This window comes from Scyliorhinus torazame, chromosome 19, assembly GCF_047496885.1.
Source record: "Scyliorhinus torazame isolate Kashiwa2021f chromosome 19, sScyTor2.1, whole genome shotgun sequence".
NCBI lineage: Eukaryota > Metazoa > Chordata > Chondrichthyes > Carcharhiniformes > Scyliorhinidae > Scyliorhinus > Scyliorhinus torazame.
The window spans coordinates 87620399-87640875 of NC_092725.1; the positions used below are offsets into that span (position 1 = coordinate 87620399).

At 48.6% G+C, this 20477-nt stretch overlaps 1 protein-coding gene across 1 annotated transcript in view; it reads right to left on the reverse strand.

Moving 5' to 3' along the window:
* The window catches only part of LOC140396289 (nucleosome assembly protein 1-like 1), a 67133-nt gene extending 47173 nt beyond the window's left edge, over window positions 1–19960 (reverse strand). The window contains 3 exon segments of the mRNA XM_072484704.1: window positions 7976–8067; window positions 15883–15925; window positions 19927–19960. Coding sequence (XP_072340805.1) covers window positions 7976–8067; window positions 15883–15925; window positions 19927–19945 — 154 coding nt within the window. The 5' untranslated portion in view covers window positions 19946–19960.
* Between the last annotated feature and the right edge of the window lie 517 nt (window positions 19961–20477).

Here is a 20477-nt window from a genome sequence, read left to right on the forward strand (position 1 = left end):
TAATAAACCCTCTGAATTGCTTCCAATACATTTACATTTTTCTTTAATAGACAAATACTGTAAACCGTATTCCAGATGTGGTCTCACCAAAGCCCTGTAACACTGAAGCATAACCTTCCTACCCTTTTATTCAATCTCCGTTCTAATAAACAATAGTATTCTATTAGCCTTGCTAGCATCTTAGTGGGCAAGCATCGAGAAACAATAATTCGGGAATTAATAATCATATGGAAAAATGCAGATTGATCAGAAAGAGCCAGCATGGATTTCTAATGGGAAAATCATATTTAACTAATTTGCTGGAGTTTTTGAAGAGATAACAGAAAGGGACTTATCAGCTTGCAGTTTCATTTTCCTAATGATTGTAATTTTCTCGAGTTCCTCCCTCCCAATTCCTGACTTACAACCATTTGTGAGATGTAATTTGTATCCACCATAGCAAAGACAGATCCTAAATACCTGTTCATCTGCCTTCTCTATTCTCCATTAATTCCCAGACTCACTTTCTACAGGGGCTAACACTCACTTTGTTAACTTTTATATCTGTAGAAACTCTTACTATCTTTATATTTCTAGCCAGCTTTACCTTGTACTCTAATTTCTCCCTCCTTATTAATCATTTAAGTTATTTACTGTTCCTCATATTCTGTCCAATCTTCTGCCCGGTCACCCACCTTTGCACAATTGTATGCTTTTTCTTTACATTTGATACTATCTTTCACTTTTTTGGTTAACCACAGATGGAGGGTCCTCCTCTTGAAATGTTTCTTTCTTGTTGGAATGTATCCCTTCTGTGTATTCTGGAATATCCCCTCAAATAGCTGCCACTGCATCTCTACTGACCTAGCCCTTAAACCAAATTGCTAGTTCACTTTGGCTAGCTCTGCTTTCATGCCCTTATTTAAGTGAAAATACTAGTCTTACACCACTCTTCTTCCCTCAAATGGAATGTCAAATTCAATTATGGTCACTGCTACCTAGGGGCAACTTCACTAGGAGGTCATCAATTAACCCTATTGCATTGCACAGATCAAGGTTTAGTGTGGCCTGCTCCCTGGTTGGCTCCAAAACATGACTCAAGAAATCATTCCAAAAGCATTCTATGAATTTGTCATCTACTCTACCTTTGCCCAACTGATTTTTCCAGTCTCTATCATATATATACACCACTCCCACAATTGACTTCTTGCATTCATCATTCCTCATCCAAACCACTTCTATATCCTGGTTTCCTGAACTCGGGTCACCCCTCTTTATTGTGTTCAGAACTACCCTAATTTCCCATCCTTCATAAAAGTCATATGCCCTTCAATATTCAGGCTCCAATCTATGCCATCCTGTCGCCATGTCTCTGCAATAGCTATTAGGTCGTACTTATTAATTTCTATCTGCACCATCAGTTCGGTTTTGAATGTTGCATGCAATCAAATTCAGAGCCTAACGTTTCGTCTTTTTATTATTGTAACCTCAACCGTATTTGATTTAGATGTGTGCTCTCAGCCCATTCCTATCATGGTCCATCATTTTCCATATTAATACATTCCGCTCTTCCATTGTCTCTACCCTTCGATAAACCACATCTGCCCACATTCTTTCAAAAACACTTGGTGATCAGAGTGGTGGAAAGAGGGGGGGGGGGGGGGAAAGAGAGCCATTCTACCATTCCTTACCTGACCAGGACACCAGGCATCAATAATGCATCAGTAGAAGCCCAGGAAATATGGAACTAAGGAAAATAAACTAGTGTGCGGGGAGACTAATTAACATTTGAGGTGGAGCGACTTCCGGTGGCGGCGATGCGGAGCTAAGCTGCACGTTTCGGTAGCTCCCGCGACAACGGACTTTCGCGCTCACTAGAGGAGCCCCAACGGAGCTTTTTTGATCGGATCCTTTACGATATGGCCGAGATCAGCGGTGGAGCGGCAAGAAAAGAGGCTATGGAGCAGCGGCAAAATCGAGGGGGAAAAAGCAAGATGGTGGAGGGTGGAGATCGAGCAGCATGGGGGCAGCCCAGCAGGAATTCCTCAAGCGCGGTGTGGAGGAGCTTAAAAAGGAGGTGCTGGCGCCAATGCTGTTGGTGATCGAGGGGCTGAAGGAGACCCAGAAGGCCCAGGCGGTGGAGCTTCGTGAGGTGAGGGATAAAACGAATGAGAACGAGGACGAGATCCTGGGCCTGGCGGTAAAAATGGAGGCGCACGAGACAGAGCACAGGAGATGGGCCGAGAGGATAGAGGTCCTGGAGAACAGGTCGAGGAGGGAAAACCTCCGGATTCAGGGTCTTCCCGAAGGAGTGGAGGGAGTTGACGCCGGGGCGTACGTGAGTACGATGCTCCATTCGCTGATGGGAGCGGAGGCCCCTCCGACCCCCTTGTAGTTGGAGGGGGCTCACCGGGTCCTGGCGAGGAGACCCAAGGCTGATGAGCCGCCATGGGCGACAGTGGCAAGGTTCCATCGCTTCACGGATAAAGAAAGTGTGCTGAGATGGGCCAAGAAGGTGCGGAGCAGTAGATGGGAGAATGCGGTGATCCGAGTCTACCAGGACTGGAGTGCGGAGGTGACAAGGAGGAGAGCTGGCTTCAACCGGGCCAAGGTGGTGAAAAAAGAGTCAGGTTCGGCATGTTGCAGCCTGCGCGACTGTGGGTCACCTATCAGGACCGACACCATTATTTTGAAACGCCAGAAGAGGCTTGGACCTTTATCCAGACGGAAAAACTGGACTCGAACTGAGGGGATGTGGCTGTGTGGGAGAGGGGGGGGGGGGGGGGGGGGGGGAGAAGAGATGTTGGGGGGGGGGGGGGGGAGAAGAGATGTTGGTGGTAAATGGGGGCTGTAAATAGGGGCAAAGAACACTTCATGGGTGGGGATGTGAGTAGAGCTCTGGCTAAAATTCCTAAAAGTCCTTTTTTCTTTTCTGAAGACGAGATTACAATGATGGAAAATGTGGGCGTCGGTGCTGGAGGGAGGTGAGACCCGGGGATGAGGGAACTGGGATAATGGCCGCAAAAGGAGCGGCGACACAGGGGGCGGGTCTGGTTCAGGAAAGCGCGGGCTTTTTCCTGCGCACAAAAAGGGGGGGGGGGGGGGGGATGGAGGAAGGTAAGGAGGAGGAGAGACTCCCACACGGGGAGATCAACGGGGAGGCGGGGGAAGCCGGGGATCAGCAGAAGTCAGCTGACTCACGGAAGCAATATGGGGGGAGCAAAAGAGCTAGCCGGGGATCTAGCCGGGGGGGGGTTTAAGGTTTGCTGCTGCACTGTCCGAGGGGGAAACTGAAAATGGAAGAGGTGGTCGGGACGGGGGTTCCCCGCCTGGGGAACTGGAGGGTGCGGGAGGCGCGGGCACGTGACTGGCCTAAGATAGGAGATGGCTAGTCGGCGGTGTGTGTGTGTGTGTGTGTGTGTGTGTGTGTGTGTGTGTGTGTGTGTGGGGGGGGGGGGGGAGAGAGGGGGGGGGGGGGGGGAGGTAACCCCCCAATCCGGCTGATCATGTGGAATGTAAGGGGCAGAAATGGGCCGGTTAAGAGGGCCCCAGTGGTCGCGCACCTAAAGGGACTGAAGGCAGACGTGGCCATGCTTCAGGAGACACATCTGAAGGTGGCAGATCAGGTCAGGTCAAGGAAGGGTTGGGTAGGACAGGTGTTCCATTCAGGACTGGATGCAAAGAATAGAGGGGTGGCAATACTGGTGGGAATGCGGGTGTCATTCGAGGCCAAGAACATAGTAGCGGACAAGGGAGGCCGATACGTGATGGTGAGTGGTAGGTTGCAGGGGACGGAGGTGGTACTGGTGAATGTATATGCCCCAAACTGGGACGATGCTGGATTTATGAAACGGATGTTGGGGCGTATCCCAGACCTGGAAGTAGGGAGCCTGATAATGGGTGGGGATTTTAACACGGTGCTGGACCCAGCATTAGATCGCTCCAGATCTAGGACGGGGAAGAGGCCGGCTGCGGCCAAGGTGCTCAAGGGGTTTATGGACCAGATGGGGGGGCGTAGATCCATGGAGATTTGCCAGGCTTTTGGCAGGAGAATTTTCTTTTTTCTCCCACGTTCATAAGGCCTACTCCCGGATAGATTTTTTTATGGGCAGGGCACTGTTCCCGAAAGTAGAGGGAGCGGAATATTCGGCCATAGCCATTTCAGACCATGCCCCGCATTGGGTGGAGCTAGAGCTGGTTGAGGAGAGGGACCAACGCCCGTTGTAGAGGCTGGATGTGGGACTGCTGGCAGACGAGGAAGTGCGTGGGGGGGTGCGGGGGTGTATCGAAAGGTATCTGGAGGCCAACGACAACGGGGAGGTGCAGGTGGGAGTAGTATGGGAGGTGCTGAAGGCGGTGGTAAGGGGAGAGTTAATCTCCATCAGGGCTCACAGGGTGAAGAGGGAGGGCAGGGAAAGGGAGAGGTTAGTAGGGGAGATTTTAAGGGTGAATCGGAGCTATGCAGAGGCTCCTGATGTGGGACTACTCAGGGTGAGACGAAGTCTCCAGACGGAGTTCGACCTGTTGACCACAGGGAAGGCAGAGGCACAGTGGAGGAAGGCACAGGGGGCGACATATGAATATGGGGAGAAGGCGAGTCGGATGCTGGCACATCAGCTCCGTAAGAGGACGGCAGCGAGGGAAATAGGCGAAGTCAAAGATGGCAGGGGAACTACGGTGCGGAGTGCGGGGAAAGTGAATGTGGCTTTTAAGGCCTTTTACGAGGAGCTGTATAGGTCCCAACCCCCAGGGAGAAAAGAGGGGATGCGGCGATTACTGGACCAATTGAGGTTCCCAAGGGTGGAGGAGCAGGAGGTGGTTGGTTTGGGGGCGCCAATTGGGGTGGAGGAGCTGGTTAAAGGACTGTGGAGCATGCAGGCAGGGAAGGCCCCGGGGCTGGATGGGTTCCCGGTGGAGTTTTATAGGAAGTATGTAGACCTGTTAGCCCCGTTGTTGGTAAGGACCTTCAATGAAGCAAGGGATGGGGGGGCCCTGCCCCCGACAATGTGACGATCTCTTTGATCTTGAAGCGGGATAAGGACCCACTGCAATGTGGGTCGTATAGACCGATCTCGCTCCTTAACGTGGATGCTAAATTGCTGGCAAAAATGTTGGCCACGAGGATTGAGGTTTGTGTCCCGGGGGTGATTCACGAGGACCAGACGGGATCTGTAAAGGGTAGACAGTTAAATACTAATGTGCGAAGGCTCCTAAATGTGATAATGATGCCATCGGTGGAGGGAGAAGCAGAGATAGTGACAGCTATGGATGCGGAGAAGGCCTTTGATCGGGTAGAGTGGGAGTATCTCTGGGAAGTGTTGAGGAGGTTTGGGTTCGGGGGAGGGTTTATCAGTTGGGTTAAGCTCCTGTATAAAGCCCTGGAGTGTGGTCACGAACCGGCGAAGGTCGGAGTATTTCCGGTTGTATCGAGGGACGAGGCAGGGGTGCCCCCTGTCCCCTCTGCTGTTTGCATTAGCAATTGAACCTTTGGCCATGGCGTTAAGGCAGTCGGGGAAATGGAAGGGGGTGGTTCGAGGGGGAGAGGAACATTGAGTGTCGCTGTACAGACGACCTGTTGCTGTACGTGGCGGATCCAGTTGAGGGGATGGTTGAGGTAATGCAGATCCTACGGGACTTGAGACTTTTCGGGCTATAAGCTCAATATGGGAAAGAGCGAGCTCTTTGTGATCCACCCGGGGGACCAGGGAAGAGGGATAGACGACCTACCGTTGAGGAGGGCGGAAGGGAGCTTTCGATACTTGGGGATTCAGGTAGATAGGAGCTGGGGGGCACTGCACAAGCTTTATTTGACGTGGCTGGTGGAACAGATGGAGGAGGACTTTAAAAGGTGGGACATGCTGCCACTCTCGCTGGCGGGTAGGGTACAGTCGGTTAAAATGGTGGTCCTCCCGAGGTTTCTTTTTGTATTTCAATGCCTCCCAATTGTGATTACTAAGGCCTTCTTTAAGAGGGGAAGTAGGAGCATTATGGGATTTGTGTGGGCGAATAAGACCCCGAGGGTAAGGAGAAGGTTCCTGGAGCGTAGCAGGGATAGAGGAGGGCTGGCGCTGTCGAATTTGGGTGGCTACTATTGGGCAGCCAACGTGGCAATGATCCGTAAATGGGTGGAGGGAGGGAGAGGGGGCAGCGTGGAAGAGGCTGGAGATGGCGTCCTGCAAAGGAACGAGCCTGGGGGCGCTGGTGGAGGCACCGCTACCACTCTCACCGACAAGGTACACCACGAGCCCGGTGGTGGCGGCAATGCTAAAGATCTGGGGGCAGTGGAGACGGCACAGGGGTGCGACGGGAGCCTCGGTATGGTCCCCGATTAGAGACAACCATCGGTTTGTCCCAGGAAAGATGGACGGGGGGGTTTCGGAGCTGGCATTGGACAGGGATCAGTAGAATTGGGGACCTGTTCACTGACGGGACGTTTGCGAGCTCAAGGGCGCTGGAGGAGAAATTTGGGCTACCCCCGGGAAACACTTTCAGATACATGCAAGTGAGGGCGTTTGTGAGGCGACAGGTGAGGGAATTTCCGCTACTCCCGGCACAGGGGATTCAAGATAGGGTGATTTCAGGCGTATGGGTCGGGTGGGCAAGGTGTCGGCGATATACCAGGAGATGAAAGAAGAGGGGGAGGCTTTGGTAGAGGCTGAAGGGTAAATGGGAAGAGGAGTTGGGGGAGGAGATTGAGGAGGGGCTGCAGGCTGATGCCCTAACTAAGGTCAATTCCTCTTGCTCGTGTGCCAAGCTTAGCCTGATACAATTTAAGGTGGTTCATAGAGCACATATGACGGGGGTGAGGCTGAGTAGGTTCTTTGGGGTGGAGGACAGGTGTGGGTGGTGCTCAGGAAGTCTGGCGAACCATGTCCATATGTTTTGATCATGCCCGGCACTGGAGGAGAGTTGCGGGAACAGTATCCAAGGTGGTGAAAGTCCGGGTCAAGCCAAGCTGGGGCTAGCAATATTTGGAGTAGTGGACGAGCCGGGAGTGCAGGAGGCGAAAGAGGCCGGCGTATTGGCCTTTGCGTCCCTAGTAGCCCGGCGAAAGATCTTGCTAATGTGGAAGGAGGCAAAGCCCCCCAGCGTGGAGGCCTGGATAAACGATATGGCTGGGTTTATCAAGTTGGAGAGAATAACGTTTGCCTTGAGAGGGTCGGTGCAGGGGTTCTACAGGCAGTGGCAACCGTTCCTAGACCATCTCGTGGAGCGTTCGAGGAAGGTCGGACAGCAGCAGCAGCAACCCAGGGGAGGGTTCTCGGAGGGGCATTTGAGCAAGAAAATACATGAATGATCCGGAAACTGACATGTACGGGAAGAATCCTATGTCCAAAGTTATGTATCGTATTGACTGGCCATGTTCATGTCTTGCCACACAAGCTTTATTTCTTTTCTTTGTTATGGGGGGGGGGTTATATGGTTGAAAATATTGTTTTAAAAAAATTCTTAATAAAGACATATTTTATAAAAATATATAAATAAAAACATTTGAGGTGGAGAACCTTCCATCATCACAATGGCAGTGATTAGTCAGTGATATAAACCCATCTCCATGCACCTCCTCCTCAGGGTTCTTTCAATTACATTTGTTTTTAAAGTGCAGCTTCCCTGTTGCAATTTAGATATACAGCATGCAGAGTACAGAAACATCATTTGACCCAATAGGTCTAAGACAGGTTAATGTTCTACAGAAATCTCTTATTACCTTATCAGTGGACCTTGCGTGTTTTTCCCCTCATGTACTTATTTAGCTTTCCCAAAAATGCATCTATACTATATTTAACCACTTCCTGTGGTAGCAGTAGTGAGTCAAAATTCAAACAATTTTCCCACAACTTTTCACAGTAGTTTCTTTGCGGTTTATTTATAAAGCTTCCCACAATTAAATAGGTTTCTACTTGTGACAATGTTTTCCATCTGATCTTCCCCAAACCTTAAATTTTCTGTCCTTTCACTTCCACTATTTACACAATTATATATAGCAAGAGTTTACCTTTGTTATCTGCATCTTCAGATGCTTCATCCTCCTCAATATCCTCGACATCCTCCATATCGTCTTTCAGATCACATTCAGTCTGCTCTTTGCTGTAAGAAGTTTCAAACATTAAGTATATTTGTATGCCCAAAATTGCACATTTTGATTTAATATATTCTAATTCTAAATATTTCCCAAAACACCTACAAAAACATTTAAATATAATCAATGTCATTTTTATTTCAACAAACTAAAAATAATACCCCAAAACTCCCTAGCCCCCCCACCAATATAATTAAGAGAATGACATCAACACAAAGACCAGTGGTAAGAGGTGTTTTCAAAATGTCTTTAAAAAGTATCCAATTCTTTTTTGCCCAATTAAGGAGTAATTTTGCATGGCCAATTCTACTCTGCACATCTTTTTAGGTTGTGGGAGCGAGACCCACAGACACGGGGAGAATGTGTGGAGTTTGCAGTGACCTGAAATCGGGATCAAACCCAGGTCCTCAGCGCTGTGAGGCAGCAGTGCTAACTACTGTGCCACCCGGAGGTGTTTTCAAAGTAACTAAAGATGGCTATGATGCAGCCTTGCCAATGTCTTCCCATATACTAGAATTCCAAACATTGCCACTTTCTTAATTCTAGGATCAGCTGGCACAACAACAGTATGTGGAGTCAGATTCATAGCAGCATAGAGGAAGCCCTATGCATAGATTCCAGATTTCCCACGCATCTCTTCCTCAAAGCCGAGGGAACAATCAGCTATTGAACAGCTTTTTGTTTATTCTACCCAATACAAATAAGTCATAACCTTGTACACCTCCATCAAATCTTTCCTCAAGCTCCTGTGGCACAAATAGAGCCCCGAAGATCCCTTTCATTTACCACCCAATAGAACCAATCGATTTGTCTCACTTGGACCTTGATAAATGTTTCAATTAGATCGAGTGGGTCTTTACTCAAACTCAGCAGGAAATCTTTCAACCAAAGAGGATGTGTGTCAACATGATCTTCCAGCACATTCAAATCAGTCCTCAAACAATTTCTTCCATTTTTGAGAAACGAGAAGATACACTGGATCTGATCTGTTGCAAATTTCCCAACACTGGATCTATTCTGTTACAAATTTCCCAGTGTTTCCAGTTTTCAATAACATACAGCTGTCAAAAAAGCTTAGCAGAAACCACAGAATTCCTAGTGCAGAAGAAGCCATTCGTTCCATCACGATTGCACCAACCCTCAGACCTATCTAGGCCCACTTCCCCAACCTATCCCCATAACAACCTGTACATCCCTGGACACTAAGAGGCAATTTAGCATGACCAATCCAATCTTTGGACATAGGGAGGAAACCAGAGCACCCGGAGGAAATCCACGCAGACACAAATTCCACACATCTACCCAAGGATGGAACTGAACTCAGGTCCCTGGCAAGGCAGCAGTGCTAACAACTGTGCCACCCAGGAACAGTTGTAATAAAGTAGGAAAATAAAGTTTCACATAAAAGGGGTATTTTATGGGAACCACAACTGTACTCCAATTAATGCAGAGAAAGCAACAATAGTGGTTGACTGTTTATAAATCTGATACCAACAGATCAAAGAGGAATAAAATATATTCCAAAGATTTGGGAGAGGGAAAGGAAAAATCATCAAAATAGCCTTTGCAATCAGAGAATATGTCAGCAAAGGTCATCTGGTCCAAAGCACCCATCATATAGCATCCAGAGTCTAAAACTCCCAAGCAACTCCAAAAAGAATTGCACGTAGTCTACGAGACAACTCCCCATGCCGATTTCCTTGAACCAACATGGCATAATTTTACTTGCAGATAAAGGTTCAACTGGAGAGATGACAGCCATCTAAAGCTGGAATGAAAACGGAATGGGGAAGTGTTGGGCAGCACAAACTTTACAAGAATTATTAAAGCATACATGCCTGAAGCCTCGACCTGGTCAGAAGATGGGTTTTATGCACAGTGGAGATTTATTAGTCACCAGTTTTTTTTTGGGGGGGGGGGGGGGGGGGTGAAATTTGACAAACCGTGGGTGACATGTTTATTTCGAGGTGTTATTTGCTGTTTGTATTTGACTGTGTTCGGAATAAAATATATTCTTGTAAAAAGATATGAAGGGTTGCGATGCTGATTAGTAAGAAGGTTGCCTTTTAGGCTATCAGTATATTGGGGTTCCAGGGATTGGTAATTGATGGTAAGTGGGAGGTTGAAGGGTATGCCCATAGTGTTGATGAACATTCTGTCCCCAACTGGGATGACGTAGATTTTATGAAAAGGGCGCTGGTGAAGGTTCTGGACCCGAACACACACGTGGCGGTTTGGTGGGCAGAGTGTGAAGGAATTTGATTATGGGAGGGGATTTTAAGACTTCTTGATCCTAGCCTGGATGGGTCGTGCCCCAAGACGGTGTTGGAGATGGTGAGGAAAATGTTGGGGTTTATGGAATGGATAGGAAGCGTGGACCCGTGGCGGTTTGGTATGCCGAGGGCAAAGGAAATTTTGTTCTTGTTCCCTGTATATCGGGTATATTCCTAGATCGATTTTTGTCTCATGGACAAGAGATTGTGGCAGGGATGGTTGGGACAGAGTACACGGTGTTGAATTATGCGCTGCATCATGTGAACCTGTGTGTGGACAGGGGGTGTCCCAGCAGCCACAGTGGAGGCAGGATGTGGGGTTATATTTTCTTTGTTCTTTGTTCCCCAATAAGGAGATTTGAGAAGATGGGGGTGGCCAGTTGCAGGTTTGGGGGTTGGGTGCCCCATTGGGCTGGGGAAAGCGATGGGGTGTGTGGGGGTAAATGCAGTCTGGGATAGACCCGGGTCCGGATGGGTTCCCAGCTGAATTTTTAAAAAATAAATAAATGTTACATAATTGGAGCCCCTTTTAGTGGAGATGTTTTACGTACCAGCTGGAAAGGGGGAGCTCCCATCCACATTGGTACAGGCATCAATTCACCTCTTTCGAAGAAGGATAAGGATCCAGAGGTGTGGATCACATCGTTCGATATAACTGTTGAATGTGGATGCAAAGCTATTGGCTAAAGTGCTGTAAACGCGAATGGAAGGCTAATTGTAATTCCTAGTTGTCGGCTAATATGACGAGACTGAAGTATGGTTATGATGCCCTTGGTGGGTCAGGAAACAGAGGTGATAGCGTTCATGGACACAGAGAATACATCTGACCAGGTTGAGCAGGAGTATTTGTTTGAGGGGCTGGGGCGGTTAGGATTAGGTTGAGTGTTCGCATGAACACTAATTCGGGGTATTTCCGTCTGCACCGGGGAACAAAGCAGATGTCCGTCGGCTCCGCTATTTTTTTACGTGGCGATTGAGCCTTTAGCAATGGCGCTTAGGGCTTCAGAGGGTGGAGGGGGAGCACCAGGGTCCCAGGTTGTATTCTGACCATGGGTCTATGTGAAGTTTGCATGTTCTCCTCATGTCTGTGGGGGTTCCTCCGGGTGCTCCGGTTTTCTCCCAGTCCAAAGACGGGCAGATTAAGTGAATTGACCATGCTAATATTGCTCAAAAGTTAGGTGGGGTTCTAGGGAAATGCATGGGAGAATTGGGCCTTGGTAGGGTGCTCTATCGGAGCAAGGGCCAGCGCAGACTCGATGGACCGAATGGCTCCATCTGCATTGTAGGTATTCTATGATAAGTTCAATGTAGGAAAGAGTGAGATGTTCCCGGTCAATGCTTGGGGGCAGGTGAGGGGCTTGGTGAAGTTGCCCTTTCGCCTGGTCAAGTCAAATGTTCTGTATTTGGGTATGAGGGCATATTTGGGCCCAATTACATAAGTTGAATTTTGCAAACTTGGTGAAGGGGGTGACTGAGGATTTTAAGAGGTGGGATGTTCCAGACAGAGGAGACATTTCCCTTTGGCGGAGGGATCAATGACGAAGGAGCATAGATTTAAGGAAGGGGCAGGAGGTATAGAGGAGATGGGAGGGCAAACCTTTTTATCCAGAGGGTGGTGGGTGTGGAATTTGCTGCCTGAAAGAATGGTGGAGGCAGAGATCCTTATATCATTTAAGACTTATTTAGATTTGCAGTTGCAATCCCAAGGCAAAAGGCTACATGCCAAGTGCTGGAAAATGGGATTAGAATAATTGGGTTTTTTGACCGGCGCACACTTGATGGGATGAAGAGCCCCTTCTGTGGATGTCTCGGACAGTGATGACGACGAGGATAGAGGACTGTGTCCCGGGGGTGGTCCACGAGGATCAAACTGGGTTCGTTAAGGGGAGACAGCTGAACACGAACATACGGAGGTTGCTAGGGGTAATGATGATGCTCCCACCAGAGGGGGAGGTGGAGATAGTGGTGGCGATGGATGCCGAGAAAGCATTCGACAGAGTGGAGTGGGATTATCTGTGGGAGGTGCTGAGGAGATTTGGTTTTGGAGAAGGGTTTATCGGATGGGTACGCTGCTGTATAGGGCCCCGGTGGCGAGCGTGGTCACGAACAGACAGAGGTCTGACTACTTCCGTCTTCATAGAGGGACGAGGCAGGGGTGTCCCCTGTCTCCGTTAATGTTTGCATTGGCGATTGAGCCCCTGGCCATAGCACTGAGGGGTTCCAGGAAGTGGAGGGGAGTACTCAGGGGAGGAGAAGAACACCGGATATCTTTGTATGCAGATGATTTATTGCTGCATGTTGCGGACCCAGTGGAGGGGATGCCTGAGATGATGCAGACACTCAGGGAGTTTGGGGAATTTTCGGGGTACAAATTGAATATGGGGAAGAGTGAGTTGTTTGTGGTGCATCCGGGGGAGCAGAGCAGGGGAATAGATGACTTACCGCTGATGAAGGTAACAAGAGATTTCCGGTACTTAGGGATTCAGATAGCCAGGAGTTGGGGAACCTTACATAGGCTTAATTTAACAAGATTAGTGGAACAGATGGAGGAGGATTGTAAGAGATGGGACATGGTGCCCCAGTCACTGGTGGGTAGGGTGCAGGCGGTCAAAATGGTAGTCCTCCCGAGATTCCTTTTTGTGTTTCAGTGCCTTCCGGTGATGGTCACAAAGGCTTTTTTCAAGAAAATTGAAAAAAGTATCATGAGATTTATGTGGGCCGGGAAGACCCCGAGAGTGAGGAGGGGGTTCTTGCAGCGTAGCAGGGATAGGGGGGGCTGGCACTACCGAGCCTAAGTGAATACTACTGGGCCGCCAATATCTCAATGGTGTGTAAGTGGATGGGAGAAGGGGAGGGAGCGGCGTGGAAGAGATTGGAGATGGCGTCCTGCAAAGGAACCAGCCTACAAGCAATGGTGACAGCGCCGTTGCCGTTCTCCCCGAAGAAATACACCACAAGTCCAGTGGTGGTGGCAACACTAAAAATTTGGGGACAGTGGAGACGACATAGGGGAAGGACGGGAGCCTCGGTGCGGTCCCCGATAAGAAATAACCATAGGTTTGTCCCGGGGAGAATGGATGGGGGATTTGGAGCATGGCAGAGAGCTGGGGTTGTGCAACTGTGAGATCTGTTCGTAGACGGGACGTTTGTGAGTCTGGGAGCGCTGACGGAAAAATATGGGTTGCCCCAAGGGAATGAATTTCGGTACATGCAACTCAGGGCTTTTGCGAGGCAGCAGGTGAGGGAATTCCCGCAGCTCCCGACGCAGGAGATTCAAGATAGAGTGATCTCAGGGACATGGGTTGGGGATGGTAGGGTGTCGGATATATACAGGGAAATGAGGGACGAGGGGGAGATCCTGTTGGATGAGCTGAAGGGGAAACGGGAAGAGGAGCTGGGGGAAGAGATTGAGGAGGGGCTGTGGGCTGATGCCCTACGTAGGGTAAACCCGTCGTCCTCGTGCGCCAGGCTAAGCCTGATACAATTCAAGGTTTTACACAGGGCGCATATGACCAGATCAAGGCTCAGTAAATTTTTCGGGGTAGAGGATAGGTGTGGGAGATGCTCAAGAAGCCCAGCGAACCACACCCACATGTTTTGGTCATGCCCGGCACTGCAGGGGTTCTGGGTGGGGGTGGCAAAGGTGCTTTCGAAGGTGGTGGGGGTCCGGGTCGAGCAAGGCTGGAGGTTGGCTATATTCGGGGTTGCAGAAGAGCCGGGAGTGCAGGAGGCGAAAGAGGCTGATGTCTTGGCCTTTGCGTCCCTAGTAGCCCGGCGAAGGATATTGCTTATGTGGAAGGAAGCCAAACCCCCCCGGGCGTGGAGACCTGGATAAATGACATGGCAGGGTTTATAAAACTAGAAAGGATAAAGTTCGCACTAAGGGGTTCGGCTCAAGGGTTCACCAGGTGGTGGCAACCGTTCATTGACTACCTTGCAGAACGATAAAAGAAATGGGAGGGTAACAGCAGCAACCCGGGGGGGGGGGGGGGGGGGGGGGGGGGCTCGGGCGGGTCCTCGGGGGTGTTTTTGTATAGATATTTGTACTAGGTTATGTATAATGGTTTGTTTGATTTTATTTTTGGAGAGTTATTATTTTTGTTATGGCAGTTGCCATTTAGTTTATATATTATTTAATTATTTGTTAAAACAGCCACTGTTATTTATATTGTTTTATTGTTGTAAAAAGGAAAACCTTGGTATTGTTTTGTTTGGCTGAAAAATTTGAATAAAATATATATTTTTAAAAAAGTTTATAGCATCCTTGGGTTTATAAATAGAGACAGAATATAAAAGGAAGGGATGCTACACCTTTACAAATCATTGGTCAGACCACATTTGGAGTAGTGTGCTCAGTTCTGGGCACCTTATTTAAGGAAGGATATTAAAGCCCTGGAGAGTGTGCAGAGGAGATTTACTAGAAATTATACCAGGAATTAGGCATTTTAGATACAAGGAAAGATTGGAGGATTGGGCTTGTACTCCTTGGAACAGAGACGATTAAGAGGTGACCTTATTGAGGTGTTTAAAATTCTGAACAATTTTGACAGGGTGAAGAAGGAAATTCTGTTTCCACTAGTTGGTATGTCAGTGACTTGGGGTCACAATTTCAAGATGGTCAGTGAGAGAGCTAGGAGTGAGACGAGGAGAAACTTCCTCCTCAGTTGTTGGGGTTTTGAATGCTGCCTGGGAGAATGGTGGAGGTGGATTCCATTGGAGGTTTCAAACGACAGCAGGATATTTATTTGAAAGTGATGAACTCAAGAGGGCTACGGAGATAGGGCTAGAGAATGGGACTCGCTAGGTTACTTTTTTGGGAGCTGGTGCAGACACGATGGGCCGAATGGCCTCCTTCTGTTCTGCAAATAACAATCAACCATTTTACACAGGAGACTGTTCTGTCCATTGAGTCCATGCAGACTCTCAGCTCTCAGTCAAGCAATCCAGTCAGCCCCATTCCCCCACTCTGTCCTTGCAGCCCTGCAAGTTAATTTCCCTTCAAAAATCATTAATTGTCTTCATTAACACCACTAAGGGCAGTGAGTTCCAGGTAATTAAATCTCAATCTTCCTGACCTTTCCATGCATTTCTTGCCCAAAACAGTATCCCTTAGTCTTTATTTCAGCAGTGATTGGGAACAGCTCACGTCCTGCCTACATTTTCCAGAACTGTCAATCTTGTAACAGCTCTACGTTAAATCCTCAACCTCGTCTTACTCCTCAGCTTCATCTTACTCAAAAGAGAACAAAATTTTCCAATTAGGAGCTTTGGTTAAGTATCCATATCACTCAGTCCACCAAAGCAGGTTTAAAATTTTATAGTTAAAAAAAACTTTAAAGTTATACCTGCAGCTGTCAGATAATTTTGACACTTGGAAATTGCATAAACCAAACTCAATCATTGAACCCATGCATAACAATCTTTTATTTGCTTCTTTTGTGGGATTTCAAACTTCTGCTTCTTGTACATACATTAACTATGGTCAATACCAAAAAACATTATGGATAACAAATTACTATTCACAAGTGCATTCTGCTGTCAGGCACTTACTTGTTAAGGTCTGCCATTTTTTTCCCCCAAGGATGATATATTTCTGGGGAGACAAAAAAAAGTTTTAATGTCGTTTTTAAAAATAGAATTGTGCTTTCTGATATATCTTCCTTTATGTTAAACAGGAAATTAAATTACAGCACTAAAACAGCTTCAACAAAGTATTACAAACCAGAATATTCAACACCCATTAAATGCCTCTTAACAGAAATGATGCTGCATAATAGGATATTATTTTAGTTTTATGCAGTTACAGCATGAAGTTAGATATATCCCAATTAAGGTTGGTGTACAAAACAAAACTATTAAAATGCTCCAAGGAAGCAGGGCACTGAGACAGTAGCGCATGGGCAAGCAAGAAAACATTAGCTAACATCATAACGGTTGCAATAATGTTCTTCACAACTGGAGGGCACTATTATTACATTCTTTTGGAACATGCCCTTAGCACCAGAAACCAGAAATGACACCAGGTCGAAAGAACTGAAAGCCAAAACGTCTGCAACTTTCCAAATGGCTGAATGCAAATGGTAGGTGAAAAAGTGACTGATTTGGAGGAGCTGGTTAAAGGATTGAGGAGCATGCAGGCGGGGAAGGCCCCGGGGCCAGATGGGTTCCCGGTCGAGTTTTACAGGAAATACGTGGACCTGCTAGGCCCATTGCTAGTGAGGACTTTCATTATGGCAAGGGGGGGGGGGGGGGGGGACCTTGCCCCCGACAATGTCCGGGGCGCTGATCTCTCTGATCCTGAAACGGGACAAGGACCCACTGCAATATGGGTCGTATAGACCGATCTCGCTCCTCAATGTGGATGCTAAGTTGCTGGCAAAAGTGCTGGCTATGAGAATTGAGGACTGTGCCCCGGGGGTGATTCATGAGGACCAGACAGGATTTGTAAAGGACAGGCAGCTAAACACTAATGTGCGGAGGCTCCCCAATGTGATTATGATGCCCTCGGTGGAGGGAGAAGCGGAGGTAGTGGCAGCTATGGACGCGGAGAAGGCCTTCGACCGGGTGGAATGGGAGTATCTTTGGGAAGTGCTGCGGAGGTTTGGGTTCGTGGAGGGGTTCATCAGCTGGGTCAGGTTGCTATATAGAGCCCCGGTGGAGAGTGTGGCTACGAATCGACGGAGGTCGGAGTACTTTCGGCTGTACCGAGGAACGAGGCAGAGGTGCCCCCGTCCCCCTTGTTGTTCGCACTGGCAATTGAGCCTTTGGCCATGGCACTAAGGGAGTCCAGGAAATGGAGGGGACTGGTCCGAGGGGGGAGAGGAACATCGGATGTCGCTGTATGCGGACGACCTGTTGTTGTATGTGGCAGATCCAGTGGAGGGGATGGCGGAGGTCATGCGGATCCTAAGGGAGTTTGGGGACTTCTCGGGGTATAAGCTCAATGTAGGGAAAAGTGAGCTCTTTGTGGTGCATCCAGGGGACCAGGGAAAGGGGATAGACGACCTGCCGTTGAAGAGGGCGGAAAGGAGCTTTCGGTACTTAGGGATCCAGGTGGCTGGGAGTTGGGGGGCCCCTGCACAAGCTCAATTTGACGCGGTTGGTGGAGCAGATGGAGGAGGATTTCAAAAGAAGGGATGTGCTGCCACTCTCGCCAGCGGGAAGGGTGCAGTCGGTTAAAATGATGGTCTTCCCGAGGTTTCTCTGTGTTCTCCAGTGCCTTCCCATTATGATTCCCAAGGCCCTTTTCAAACGGGTAGGTAGGAGCATCATGGGTTTCATGTGGGTAAATAAGACCCCGAGAGTAAAGAGGGTGTTTCTGGAGCGTAGGGTCAGGGAGGGCTGGCTCGGCCGGATTTGTGCGGCTATTATTGGGCTGCCAATGTGGCGATGATCCGTAAATGGGTAATGGAGGGAGAGGGGGTGGCATGGAAGAGGTTGGAGATGGCGTCCTGTGTGGGCACGAGCCTGAGGGCACTGGCGACAGCACCGCTGCCGCTCTCGCCGACAAGGTACACCATGAGTCCGGTGGTGGCGGCGACGTTGAAGATCTGGGGGCAGTGGAGACGACACAGGGGCGAGGTGGGAGCCTCGGTTCGGTCCCCGATTCGGGAGAACCATCGGTTCATCCCGGGAAGGATGGATGGGGGGTTTCGGAGCTGGCATCGGGCAGGGATTAGAAGAATGGGGGACCTGTTTATAGATGGGACGTTTGCGAGCCTGGGGGTGCTGGAGAAGAAGTTTGGGTTACCCCCGGGAAATTATTTCAGGTATATGCAAGTGAGGGTGTTTGTCAGGTGGCAGGTGAGGGAATTCCCACTGCTCCCGGCACAGGGGACTCAGCACAGGGTGATTTCGGGTGTATGGGTTGGAGAAGGCAGGGTTTCGGCGATCGACCAGGAGCTGAAAGAGGAGGCGGCCTCGGTAGAGGAGTTAAAGGGCAAGTGGGAGGAGGAGATAGATGAGGGTCTGTGGGCTGATGCCCCGAGTAGAGTTAATTCTTCCTCCTCTTGCGCCAGGCTCAGCCTAATACAATTTAAGGTTACTCACAGAGCGCATATGACAGGGGAGAGGTCAAGTAGGTTCTTTGGGGTGGAGGATAGATGTGGGAGGTGCTCGGGAATCCCGGCGAATCATGTCCACATGTTCTGGTCGTGTCCGGCACTGGATGGGTTTTGGAGGGGTTTCGCGAGGACTATGTCCAAGGTGGTGAAAGTCCAGGTCAAGCCGAGTTGGGGGTTGGCACTATTTGGGGTAACGGACGAGCCGGGAGTGCAGGAGGCGAAAGAGGCCGGTATCCTGGCCTTTGCGTCCCTGGTAGCCCAGCGGAGGATCTTGCTATTACGGAAGGACGCAAAGCCCCCCAGTGTGGAAGCCTGGATAAATGACATGGCAGGGTTCATTAAGCTGGAGAGAATAAAGTTTGCCGTACGAGGGTCTGTGCAGGGGTTCTTCAGGCAGTGGCAACCGTTCCTAGACTATCTCACGGAGCGTTAGGAGGTCAGCAGCAGCAGCAACCCAAGGGTGGGGGGGGGGCTTCCCTACAGGTACCTTTGAATGTCATATGGGGGGGTTACTGTATATGGGGAAACCCAATGTATAAGTTTTGTATAATTTTGACTGTTGTGTTGGTGTTTCTTTCTTTTTGTTATGGGGGGGGGGGGGGGGGGGGGGTTGTTAAAAATTGTTGGAAAATTTGAATAAACATTTTTTTTTTTTTTTAAAAGAGAAAAAGTGACTGATTATAATAAACTAAGTCAAGACGAATGTGTCAAAACATTCATTTCTATATCTCTGCCTATACCTTCACATGCAGACATTACAAATTGAGACAAATGAAAGTGGATGTGGAGCAGGATGGGCAAAAGAGGCAATTAGCATGGGCAACAAATTCAAAGTTCTTCAATAAAGGGGAGGGATTTTACACCATCTGCTTGGCACAGTCTACTCATTTTGATGTATCGGCCATAACAGTTGGTAGCACTGTCACTTCTGAACCAGAAGGGTCCAGGTTCATATCCCATTCCAAGATGACATTTCGATGCAGTACTGGGTGAGTACTGCATTGTCAGAAATACATTCTTTGGAAGAACTGGACTCGAAACATTAACTGTTTCTCTCTGCAAGATGATGCCGGACTGAGTTTTTTTCCCCCAGCGCGAGTGTTTTCATTCCAGATTTCCAGCATACACAGTATTTTGCTATGGTTGAAAGAGGGGGATTTGGCCACCATCACGTTGTTGTTTGAGAGTTCTGAGCACAAACTGGCTGCTGCATTTTCTACATTATAAAAGTGACTAATTGTTGCAGCTGTAAGCAGAGCCTGTATAATCTGTGTTTTAATCCCACACCAGAGAGCCAAGTTGATTGAGCACCCCTTATCTGAAATCTGCAGCCCCCCCAAAGTGTCGAGTGCGAAATCACATCTGGATCCCGGGTGATGCGCAGTCCTGCACATGCACAGTATATTCCATAATCCGAAAATTTCCAAAATCTGATATAAACTCGGCCCCAAGCATTTTGTAGAAGGGATTTCTAGCCAAATTAAAGACTAGACTTTAGATAAAAAATTAACCCAATTTAAAATTCCCTCACCATATTCCAACTCGAGCATTCAAATGCAGCCCAAAGCAGCACTGCAGTGCAAACCCAAGAGACATTCACTCCACACAAACTGACCATCCTCCAAAACAGAACCTATAAAAGCAAAATACTGTAGATGCCAGAAATCTGAAATAAAAACAGAAAACAATGGATAAACTCAGCAGGTCTAGCAGCATCGGTGGAGAGAAACAGATGTTTCAGATCCTTCTACAGAAGAAAAGTAAACTACCTCCTCGGACATGGAATGGAATTACTTACCATCACTGAATCTCCAACCAAATACCCTGGGAGACCACTTAACTGGGGTGGGAGGCTGGGAATTCTGTGGCAAGTCACTCATATGCTAACTCCTTAAAACCTGAACACCATTCAGAAGACACAAGTCAGTACAGTGGAATACTCTCTACGTGCCTGGATGAATGTGGCTCCAATGACAGTAGAGGATCAAAAATTACAACAAGCCATCCAGGGCAAAGCAGCTCACTTATTTGCACCACATTCTAAGCACAGTAGCAGCAGTATGCACCATCTACAAGATACTG